The following is a 12,179-nucleotide window of genomic DNA, read 5'->3' as shown; positions in this document are numbered from 1 at the left end:
AACCTGTACTTTTGCCAGCAGCTAGCTCTCTGCAACTCTCACATGGTCACCTACTGAAGCTAAGCAGGGCTCCGTCTGATCTGATACCTGGATGGGAGACCACATGGGAAAGTTAGTTTGCTGCCGGAAGTGGTGTTAGCGAGACCAGCAAAGGGCGCTGAACCTGTAGTCTGTGTGGGTCCTTACGCCCCAGTATATTGATGGGGACTCTATACTGCCTTTTGGATGAGAAGTTAAACTGAGATCCTGACTCACTGTGGTAGTTAAAATCCCAGAATGTCATTCGAAAAAGAGTAGGGGTTTAACCTCGGCATCCTGGCCAAATTTGCCCACTGGCCTCTGTCCATCATGGCCTCCTAACCATCCCTATATCATAATTGGCTTAATAACTCTGTCTCCTCTCCACCAATCAGCTGATGTGTGGTGTGTGTGGTCTGGCACAATATGGCTGCCGTTGCATCATTTAGGTGGATGCTGCACACTGGCTGTGGATAAGGAGATACCCCCCCCCCCCCAATGTGTAAATCTCTTTGAGTGTGCAGAAAAGCGCTATATAAATGTATAGAAGGTATTATTATTATTATTATTATTATTATTATTAATAATACATTTTTATTTTCTTATTCTCTGTGCCCTGTAGTTGATAATTTATCATCCTCTATAATTTTGAAATAAAACCAAAACAGGAAACCATTTTAAATTGCCCATTGGACAGTTAGCATATAACTTTTATCAAACAGTTATATTCATTTTAACAGCTTTGTCTCACAACTTGCGCAAACACATGAGGTGGAGATTTAGAAATCATCACTTTTTAAATTATAATTATTTTCAAAGTGCATCTATTGGATGAATTGGATGCCATCAACATGTTTAGCTATGTTGTTTTACCCATGACTCATTTGACTGAGGGAAACGTAAATGGTGCAAGTGCGTGGTGGTGGTGGTGAAGTTTTTGGGTGGGGTTTAATGAGCTGGTGGGTGTTTTTACATCATCACAAACTGACTGATATTTCTGAAGACCAGTTTTTATTATTTTAAATTCACAGGTGTTGATTCAGAAAGACTAAATAGTCAAGGTTTGAGTGCAATGTGAAATTAACCTTGTGTGTTTTTGTTAATAGCCACATAAATGAATACTACTGTAATTCTTTAATTTGTGAAATCTTTTTTTTTTTAAATGTCTGACTCATTTATTGAATCATACTTTAAGTGGGCAAAATCTCCCTTAAGTTCATGTAAAAAGTTATCTGATTTAGACGCTGATGATGAGCTGTAAAAACTTTGACGCAAGATCGACTTCGTATGTTACTTCTGGCTGTCTAAAAGAATGGCACATTTCAACAGACTTCACAAGAAAGAACATGTAAAAATGCTCATCATTCCTCAAAACAATGTTACGGTGTGTCGCTGCCACATGATAGGTAGATGCTTTACCTGTCAGCGCTCGTTCTGAGGTATTCATGTGTGTTTTGTGTTAATGCACGTGTTGGTAACACTCTTTGAGTGATATGAATATGTATGTTCCGTTGTACTCCTAATAGACCCTTTTCACATTTCCAGGTTTCTCAGTAGCGGAAGTCGTCATAGCTGGATAAACTCACAGCGCAGTGAATGGGAGAATACAAAAATACTTTTTTTACAATCCTATTTACTGAACTAATAAAAGAAAAACTTCATGATGGTGTTATCAAGACTTTCAGAAAAGGAAAGTAACTGTGTAAGACTGATGACGGCAACCAGAGGAGAGAATAAGGTCAAATTTACTCTCAGCCCCATAGACACTGCATTAGAAATGCCTCACAGAAGTGGTTATTTGTTGTTGTTTTTTTTTCTTTTTTTTATTCTTCTTTTTTTGTAATTTGACGCAAAGATTATATAATACATATAAAGATAATTATAAATGTTCATACTTTTTAAAATCTAAATATTTAAAACTTTCAAGGATTTAACACTATGATGACCGTTAAATGCGTCATAACAGGCATGTAAAAGGGTCCATGGTTGTGTGTAGTATCTGTTTGGATGTAACACAAATAACCTGTTATAAAGGATTTACCTCTAAGAATGTCTCAATATTTACTTAAGTGTTGTCAACATACTGGAATTCAGTACCAATCGATACTAATATTTTAAAAACTTCCATAATACTCCACATAGTACATTTTTGCACTTTTTTTTAAAGAATGAGATGTTTGATCATTTAATTTTTTTCTTTTATTTGCCATGGAAGAATTATTTTAAACAAGTTTGAATCTATTCTAGTCATATTTATAGCAATACCGGTCTTTTCATGAGTAGCGATATTATGTTAAATTTTACACATCGCTGACACTTGCACGGCGGACAGCATCTGTCGATTAAATGAAGGATTAAACAGAACCTCTCATGCTAGATGTGGCAAACAGTTACCTGAAAATTCCATCCCACAGACTTTTCCTAGCGGACTTGAAGCCAATGGAAGTCTTTTATCCTCTCTTCGAAAAGTGTAGAAGGTGGATTAACATTCAGCACATGATCACTACTAAGATGTGTCATTATTTGTAACTTTAGATGGTCTCTAAAACAAAATCTGTCAGTGATATTTTCATTCTCATCTTCAGCGCTTTACAATTTTTTGTGGTAGTAGCTCTCTCTGTCATCCCAAGCCAGAAGGCATTTACTGAGTGATTGACAGCTGATATTAACCAATCCATTCACGTTCATTTCTAGAGCAGTGGGCCAATAAGATGAGCGCGAAGGCGAGGCAAACATTACAAACTTGGCTTTGTTTGCTGCAGCAAGTTGATTTGACAACAGTTTTAAACCATTCCTGAGCACTGCGTTTCAAGTGCACGGATGCATTCTGCGTGAATGTCTCCCGAATCCGTACATGTGGTGAACATTTTGCAGTAAAAACTGGTCGCACACAACAATTTTATGCACTCGCACAAGTGCTCCCAAATATATTTTGAGGTCGCATAGATAAAATATGGCCCAAAATGGTTGCAATATCGAGCTCTGCTACAGCAGGAAAGATATACAAAGATGCTGTTTTAAATTGTACAGAATTCTGCATTTTTGAACCAAATGAGACAGCAGAGGTCAATAATTTATTTGAAATGTTTCTCAAAATAAAATATACTGTGTTTAAAGGGGAAAAAAGTTTTAGTTTTTTACTCAGACATTTAAAAGGAATATATTTTAGAGCAGTAATTATAATACTGTGAAATTGTGATATTTTTATCCAAGTTATCATACCGTCAGAATCTTATCATGCCTAGTCAGTTATTACAAAAAATTACAGAGCTTTTTTTGACTAAGCTTTTCTTTATGATTGAAAATGTGTTTGGGGTTTTAATTAGCTATTTTCAAACACAGTCTTTGCAAACTTTATGTTGTCTATTGGTTGTTAAATTAGTACCTGTGAAGCATAATCTCATAAATACTCTTTGCTTTGTAAAAATTCTGTAAATTTTTATCCACTGGCCATATATAAATAGTAGAAGTCTATAATTAGATGTGCATACCTCTACACAATTAGTAGATTTCTTCTGTCCTCATTCAGATGTTAAGCAAACACGTCCATGTGCGTGTGCGTGTAAAGAGGAGTTTTAATTAGAGAGTCGTGAAAATGGCCTGACCTGCTCCACCTGTCCATTTCCCCTCCGGGACTCTCTGTCCTTTAGTTTCCTCTTTTATTTCCTCCTACTGTCGCCCCCACCATCTCTCAAAGTTAGTTAACTCCTTCTGTTCTTTAGTTTTCTCATTCATCTCCTCTTCATGTCTCTTACTCTTTTCTTTTCTGTTTACATTGTTGTTCTCCCTGTCTTTATGACAGACTCAAACCTGCACAAAGGTGGAACCCATGCAGGGTGCAGCACATGCCTGTTATCTTGCATGGCTATAGGCATGTGACCCCGCCCCTTTCCCTTTAATGCTTCCTGTTTCTCTTCGGAATAATTTTTATAAATTTCAGCTTTGTGTGTTATTGGGTCGATATACTTCTGTTGTTTTGCACATTACAGTAATGTCTTATCACTACTAACATTATTGTATTCTCCTTTGGTGAGGCACATGTTGACACACAGCTATTGTCTGGCTCCTTTAGTCCCTAATGAATTAGAGACAACACACATACACACAGACTCAGCCACACAACTGAAGCATGGGTGACACCTGATCCCATTTATCCTGAGGGAATCCATGATCTCAGTAATGGTGAACAGGGTGGTCAAGGCTGTTTCAGCAGAGCAATACTTTTTTTTTCTCTCTCTTGCTCGCTCTCTGCTGTCAACAAAACAAATGACTAATGTTATTTGCACACAAATTACACCGCACAAAACTCAGTAGACTTGTAATATCGTATGCATTTCCCATCCCCTTTCTGCTTGTTTATTAAAAATAAGTTGACCAATAAATCATAAAGGCAGACATTTATTTGGATGTCTTTAGTTTGCTTTTGTTTAACAGTTCTGTTTGAAAGTGTTTGACTTATTGAGACCATATTTACTCTTCTTTGACTTGTTCCAAGTGTGTATTTTTTCAGAATTCTGTTATTAAGAAAAAAGGAGGCTATGCTTGGCTTTGTATTGCAAAAATGTGGATTTGATAGTTACGTAGTTGCTGGTTTATGTGGACTGTAATCCATTCCAAAGAAAAATCTGCACAGAAAATATGCTCTCTTTGCCTGATGGTAAGGTTAAGTCCCATTTGCTTTTTAAACTTCACAGCAAAATCCAGTCATAGGGATAGGAATTTGTAGTCTCAATGTGATCGTGAAACATGGGAATTCTGTGGGACCAACAGAAAGCAGGTTGGTTTGAAGGTGACTTTTGTGTGATCATACTTTTCTGCAATTATCACAACAAATAGTAAATCTTGCTCCACTGTGTTAAATTTCTTTGCTGGGGTTTTGGGATAATCTCCAAAATATGCACTGATTTGAACAAGGTTGGAGTTTTCGCAATATCAACGTCCACATCCACACTTGTCAACTTTCAAGACTGCAAAACTGTGTAGAATTTGCACCTTTTATGGTAGCCTATTGCATGTTTTCTAATGCTTCAGTTTAAACGCACATCTGAATCGGTTTATTACTGTTCCAGTTAATATGATTTGGTAGCTACAACAATTGCAACAATCTCTTTAAAAGAAAGACTCACAAAGTGAAATTTTGAATTACTTTGGATTGTTAACTGAGAAGACTGGGGGAAAAAATAGATGAAAAACCCAAAATAGCAACAGGAAACATGGAAAAAAAAGTTGCGCTTCATATAGTTTAATTTAGTCGGTAAATGCTCTTTTGTAACAAATTTCATTCAGTATAATTTGTATCTTTATTTTAACGTATTTTTTGTTAGTTAGTTATCTACAAAATAAACAAAGTATGAATAAATTTTATGTGAAATGAGGTGCAAAAAATGCTGTTTTGCCTTAAGAGAATTGTGAATTACATTTCAAGTAGGCTTATTATTAACATAAAATATAGCATTTCTGACAATTCTCTTTATAATTTGAGTTAGGAATTGCAGCATTCAAATACTACTTGGTATCGTAATACTTTAGCTGACCTAATTAATGGTATCGCGACAACGCTATTTTGCAGTAAACACAATAGTCCCTGCTGTTCAAATAGCATATTGCAATTAGTTTAACATTCCAATCAATTTGATTTATCACACAATTTTCAATAGGCTCACAGTTAATTGTTACATGCCTAGACCTCACCTTTACCCAGTGATTTATTTCTTTTTTCATTAGGACACCGTGTGTCAGTGTGTCAGTTTTTATTAGTGTGTCAAGCTTATAATGTAAAATGAATCATCCTGAACCAGTCATTCACCAGCACCTGGTATTTTCTGGAGAATCCTAATGACCTTACAGGCTGTTTGGAAATATAATAATCTGAAGGGAAGATTTAATTTGATAATAAATGCCAGAAAATAAGGGAAAAAATCTTTTTGGCAGTGAGAAATGCTGGTTGGCAGATTTCCATTATTTTCTCCCTTATCTCATAGTTCCAGTAATGCTCTGCATCATAACTCTTGGCTTAGACTATTAGTATTTTGGTGTGTTGCACAGCATCTTAAATATTGTGTCTTGTGTTTACCTCTGCTGGGACACATTGCATACATTCACAGGCAACTTCACAGTCCATTAATCTTGTTTTCTTTCTCTTCCATCAGGCATTTTAACCTTCGGATGAAGCGGGACACCTCTCTGTTCACTCATAATCTGAAGGTGGAAGTTTCAGGTGTAGAGGTCCCCTATGACACCTCTCACATTTACACTGGAGAAATATACGGTAGGCTTGGGACATTTGCAGCACACACACACACACACACACACACACACACACACACTTTTGTATTTGTACACTGTTATAAATGAGATAAATGGAATTTTTCATGTGTGGAAGAGGGCAATTAAGAAATGGCAGATATACAGTAGTGAGGTAGTCTTTTAAAAACAATGCCTTTTTAATGGGTTTATGATATAATTATATGATCCAGAGAAATTCTTCAAATGTATTCAGAAAAATAGCCATATAAATTATTCTCTGTGTTTATTGGGGACATCTGATACTGTTTTGTCGTGGCTAATGCAGTTACAAAGGTGCCTCTGTAGTGTATTAGAAATATTTTGCTGTCATAAAGTAACAAAACAGTTTTATGTTGTTTAAAACAGAAAATCTATTATGATTTCTGACATTGAATTTTTGAGATCGCTACAAATGCTTGAGTTTTGGAGAAAAAATTATTTTGGGATATTGTGGGATATTGTTTAAATGAAACCACTTTTCAGTTTTTTGAATTATTGTGAGAATATACACATTGACTGAAAATGCTTACAAGTATATAAAGATTCTCCTCATTTTACTCATGCATAAAAAATAAAGACAATATTTCCTTGTGTGATTATAGAGTATGATTAATTACGTAATATATATGACCAATTCCATGAAAATGTCAACCTTGCCATGAAAACAAGAAAAATAAAACCTTTTCTAGGTTTTTTGTGTAAGCAAGTATTTTACAGTACTTTTAAAAATACTCAAATATCTCTGTCAATGTTAAAACTATTACATTTGATTTACCAAAATCACACAAGTGGCAATTTCACATCTGTCACATCCAATATATATACAGATTTTTCAATATAATGTTAGCATATACTTTCTCTGTGAATTTATATTTTGGGTTTTTACTGCAAATGTCACATCCATAACGCTGGAATTGCTCCTATATTATTGGTCTACTTGCATATTACAGAGTCTAAGTATACATCTATATATTTCTTTTATTATATTTTAAAGTATAGTTAATTCCTGTGATAGCTTCACAGTGTCACACATTTTAAATATGTAGATTTATTTATTTTGGCTAAATAACATTTGCGAATGGTTTAAATATTAAAGAAAACAGATTATTTTCTGTTAATGAAAACAACAGTTTAATGTTTTTTATAGAAATATTTTTCAAGATTCTGTAAAAATAGTTCAAGCAAACGTTGTTTTTAAAATATGTTATAAGATTATGATTTTCTTTAGTTGCTTAGATCAAAATAGTATCTCCTTGATAATTAATTTGAGTAAATTGACTTTTAAGTTAATGACTTTAACTTTATAAAACATGAACAATGTCAACAAAAAGAAGGTGTTTCCTGTTGTAGAGCTGAACTTTTCCTATTCATTTCTCAAATACGTAGGCTACTACAAACTATAATTCTGCTTAATTCCTCTAATACAATTCTGTATTTGAAATCATTCATTCATTTATTTTATTTTCTGCATAGTCCCTTTATTAATTTGAGGTCGCAGCTGAATGAACCGCCAACTTATCCAATTTTAGCTTACCCAATTCTCCTATAGCGCATGCCTTTTTAGACTAGTGGGGGAAACCAGAGCGCCCAGAGAAAACCCACACGAAGAGAACACAGGGAGCGAACACAGGGAGACCATGCAAACTCCACACAGAAATGCCAACTGACCCAGCTGAGGCTCGAACCAGCAACCTTTTTCATGTGAGGCAAAAGTTCTACCCACTGTGCCACCGCGTCACCCACTATATTTAAAATAGTTTTTTTAAAAAACTAAACTGTGCTAGTGCATGTTTTAAATAATCTACTGTCCGTTTATTTTAACGCAGTCACTGCACACTGAATTTTGAGCATTTTCTTTGCAGTCAGTTTTCAGACCTCATGTTTGGCGTAAGTGAATGTGTCTTGCTCATTTATTCTTTGTTATAATATGATCATTTCTGAGGCTTCTAAGTTGACACTATAACCTCATTTAAGTGGATTCCTTCAGAACTTCTGCATCATCACCTTGTTCTCATTATTTACTGGACTTTGAAGCTGACGAGACATTGAGTCTGATTAATCATGGCTACAGCTTGCCACACACACACATTAGTGAAGTATGAGCAATTACCAATTTACTTTGTGATGAACAGAATGCTGCTGGAGTATGAAAACAACTTTTTTCCCCCTCATCCGATCAGGGATCCTCATCTCATTTACTCTGAGCATCTTCCCTGACCTGAGTACAGACACATCCTTTCAGTTTTGCTGTGAATAGATCTGTGCAATTTCCTGCTAACCACAGGATGTTTCATGAAAAGTGAAATTGTCAGGAGATTATGATGTTCGTGTGATCTCTTAATATGGCTGAGTGGAGATTTTTAACCCTGGGCAAGTGAATATATGGTAAAGGATTGATCTGTTGCTGCAGAATTGAATCGTAATAGAGTGAAAGTTTATCATCTGCATGTGTATTTAGGGTCTGTGACCGTGTGAGCATTTGAAAAGAGTTTAAAACATTTTAGTATAGTGCATAAAGGAGTTTCATAAAAATTAGCTTTATTAAATTATATCATGGGTCTTTAACTCGATTCCCGAAGGGCTTTATTTTATTTGTATATTGCTTTTACAATGTCGATTGTGTCGAAGCAGCTTCACATAGAAGTTAATAGTGAATTGAAACTGTGTCAGTCCAGTTTTAGTGTTAGTTCAGTTCAGTGTGCTTTAATATTCACTGTTTAGAGTTCAAACACTGAAAAGCAAATATATCGATACGCAGCTCCACAAGTCCCGAACCAAGCAAGCCAGTGGGAACAGTGGCGAGGAAAAAACTTTACCAATTGGCAAATGTGAAGTATTAAAAAACCTTGCGAGAAACCAGGCTCAGTTGGGCATGACCATTTCTCCTATGGCCAAACGTCTTGTGCAGAGCTGCAGTTCAGGCGACGGAGGCTGGAGCTCACCGACAGTGTAGTGTCCCCTTCACTTTTACTGGGGCATAAGAACTCATACAGACCACAGGTTGAGTGCCCACTGCTGGCCTCTAAAACAGCAACCTGGTTTTCCCATGTAGTCTCCCATCTAGGTAGTGACTAGACTCAGCCCTGCTCAGCTTCAGTGAGTAACCAGTCTTGGGCTGCAGGGTGATATTGCCGTGGCAGCATATATTACAGTATAGTATAACTATCAGAAATGCTGCATAACTGTGTGCACAACATTGAAATTCTTTCAATTTCTTTGACTCCTTTATACAATTTGAATGCTCTTCATGAGTTCTCAGCTGATACCATGTTGTACTGTACACACAATGGATGTATTTAGTCTAACACAAAGCATTGTTTTGGAATAAATAAAAGTCTTTAGGTTCAGTGCACTGAGCGAACCCAAAGATTTTCCCACATCTTGGGAAAAGGCCAGATTTTCAGACTTTCAGACTTTTCATTGCCATTTTAAGAACAAAACTTGATTTTTTGCATTAGCATTTAGGTTAAGGCCTTTTTGTCAGCACCAGTGAAAATGAGTCTAATTTAAAATGTATTGTTCACGGAAAATACCAAAAGGCAGGAAGCAATCTTGAAGATATTAACAACCGTACTGTGTTTTTAAGAGGAGGTATGTAGAAATTGATTTGTACAAATAAGTCATATATCTTGAAGATTTAAAAAAAACTCAGACTGTTAGCTACAGATTGAAAAACATTAGTTTGTATTATTTGTTTATTTATTTATACATGCACTCTTTATTCTGCAACCTTTATTCCACAAGGACACAGACACAAAAATTGTATGTATATATATATATATATATATATATATATATATATATATATATATATATATATATATTATTTTTACTGTTACAAAAAAGGCTGCAGTCTGGCGCAGTGGGTAGCACATTCACCTCACAGCAAGAAGTTTGCTGGTTCGAGCCTCGGCTGGGTCAGTTGACGTTACTGTGTGGAGTTTGTATGTTCTTTCCGTGTTTGCGTGCGTTTCCTCCGGGTGCTCTGGTTTCCCTCACAAGTCCAAAAACGTGGTATAGGTGAATTGGAAAGGCTAAATTATCCGTAATGAATGAGAGTGTATATGGATGTTTCCCAGTGATGGGTTGCAGCTGGAAGAACATGCACTGCATAAAACATATGCTAGATAAGTTGTTGGTTCATTTTGTTGTGGCGACCCCAGATTAATAAAGGGACTAAGCCGAAAAAAAATGAATTAATTAATTAAAGAATGTTACTCTTTTTTATTTTTTTATTTTTATTTTTATTTTTATTTTTTTTATAAAAGCTAAACTTTTGAAATGGTCAAACTTTAACTTTGTCTAAAACTGCCTGTACATCTCATTTCCATTTTCTCTACCATTCTAACTTACTTTTTTTAAAAGCCCTCAAGCTCAAAGTTCATATTTCACTCCCTTTTCTCAACCTTCTCCCTTCTCTCTCTCCCTTTGTTATCCATTCGCGCAGTCTTATAGAAGTCTGTTCTCTCTATAGGATAAACATCACTCATGTGCTTAATCCTATAACCTCTAATATTCACAGAGGAGTTTAAAGTCGGCCTTGATAGTGCAAATGCTCTGTGGAATGGCAGTGACATTGACATTAACAGTCATTCTCTCACTAGCATTTCCCACTTTTAAGCTTTCTTTATTATTCTGAAGATTAAGGTACATTAAGACATTAGGCTTGTCTTTCTCATTAGCCGCTTCAGAAATGAAGTCTGTTTATTAAGACTGACTTTATAGGAGATTAAACATTTAAGAAGTATGTTATGCCAATATCCATCTTGGCTGTTGCTTGTTTTAGGTTCTGGAGTGTCATCATCTGCTTTCCTATTGTTTTATCTGGTCAGGGAGGGATGAGGAGAGTGGTTTGATATTACACAGGATGATGGAGTGATGCTGTTTCTTTTATTATCTTCTTTTTTTTTTAGTTGAGGATGATAGAGAGTTTGACTACTTTCAGAGCTTGTTCCTTTCTGAAAAGGATTGCAAGTTGTTCCTCTGTGCCTGAGGGTGCTTTCACACTTGTAGATTGTTTTGTTCTGAAACAGGGACTAAAATTGTTACAATGTCTATTTTTTGTTCTTGGTGCAGTTTGCTTTCACATGGCAAAGTTTTTAAATGGACCAAAATAGTTCAAACAAGTCACATGCGAGTAAACTCTACTCACATTGGTTAAAATTTCAGGATTTATTTTTGAGTCCCATGGATTCCGCTCAGTTGTCACATCATTGTTTTTATTCATGATAAGCAATAAGACATTATAAGTGAAAATGTGCACTTTAATTTTGTCACCCACAGTCATTCTCACCAAACAGAAATCATAGAGCTAAGATTTTATCGTGCATTTAATTTTTCATACATTAGCCTCATTTCAGTTGTCAGGTTTTGTAAAATCTTTTGAATCAATTGATCGATTAAAAACGTTGGCTGAATTATGAATTATAGTCTTAAAAATATAGAGAAATAACAAATGGACTGTGACTGCAGTGTGATCAAGCAGATCAATGTTGATCTTTCCTTCGGAGTGTCAACAATAGGCCTAATACAAAATATTATGAGTAAATAATGGAAAAAAATATCAGATCATATTTTCGGTCAATTTTCCTAACAAATAAACAGCACTCCATAGTAGTTCAGCATGCTTTCACTTTCGTATTCGATATGAAACTCACATTTACCAGTAGGAGTGACATTCCGCCCTACTCATAATTATATGTCTATTACATAACAATAATACACTGTGATATAGCCTGATTTGTTTGCTTGTTTTGCTTTCCCACTACAATTAATCTGCTCCAAGTTTGTTACATTCAAGCCAAGATTACCTCATTCAGGCAATCTCAGGCTGATTGTTTTGGTGCAGATATGAGCACGATTGCAGTTTCACATAA

At 35.4% G+C, this 12,179-nt stretch overlaps 1 protein-coding gene across 7 annotated transcripts in view; it reads left to right on the top strand.

The window, feature by feature from the left end:
• adam10a (ADAM metallopeptidase domain 10a) overlaps positions 1-12,179 on the top strand; it is a 78,713-nt gene that overhangs the window by 42,274 nt on the left and 24,260 nt on the right. For 5 of the 7 annotated variants that reach the window (XM_087259697.1, XM_087259701.1, XM_087259700.1 and 2 more), the window contains exon 3: positions 6,168-6,286. In XM_087259697.1, coding sequence (XP_087115823.1) covers positions 6,168-6,286 — 119 coding nt within the window. Of the gene's footprint in view, positions 1-6,063; positions 6,287-12,179 lie in introns of all 7 variants that reach the window. The other 2 variants (XM_087259699.1, XM_087259698.1) reach the window with 1 other exon arrangement.

Source organism: Danio rerio, chromosome 7 (genome assembly GCF_052040795.2).
Source record: "Danio rerio strain M-AB ecotype USA chromosome 7, GRCz13ab, whole genome shotgun sequence".
Taxonomy (NCBI): domain Eukaryota; kingdom Metazoa; phylum Chordata; class Actinopteri; order Cypriniformes; family Danionidae; genus Danio; species Danio rerio.
Note: the sequence above shows the minus strand (reverse complement) of the source record. Positions and strands in the feature narration are given on the sequence as shown.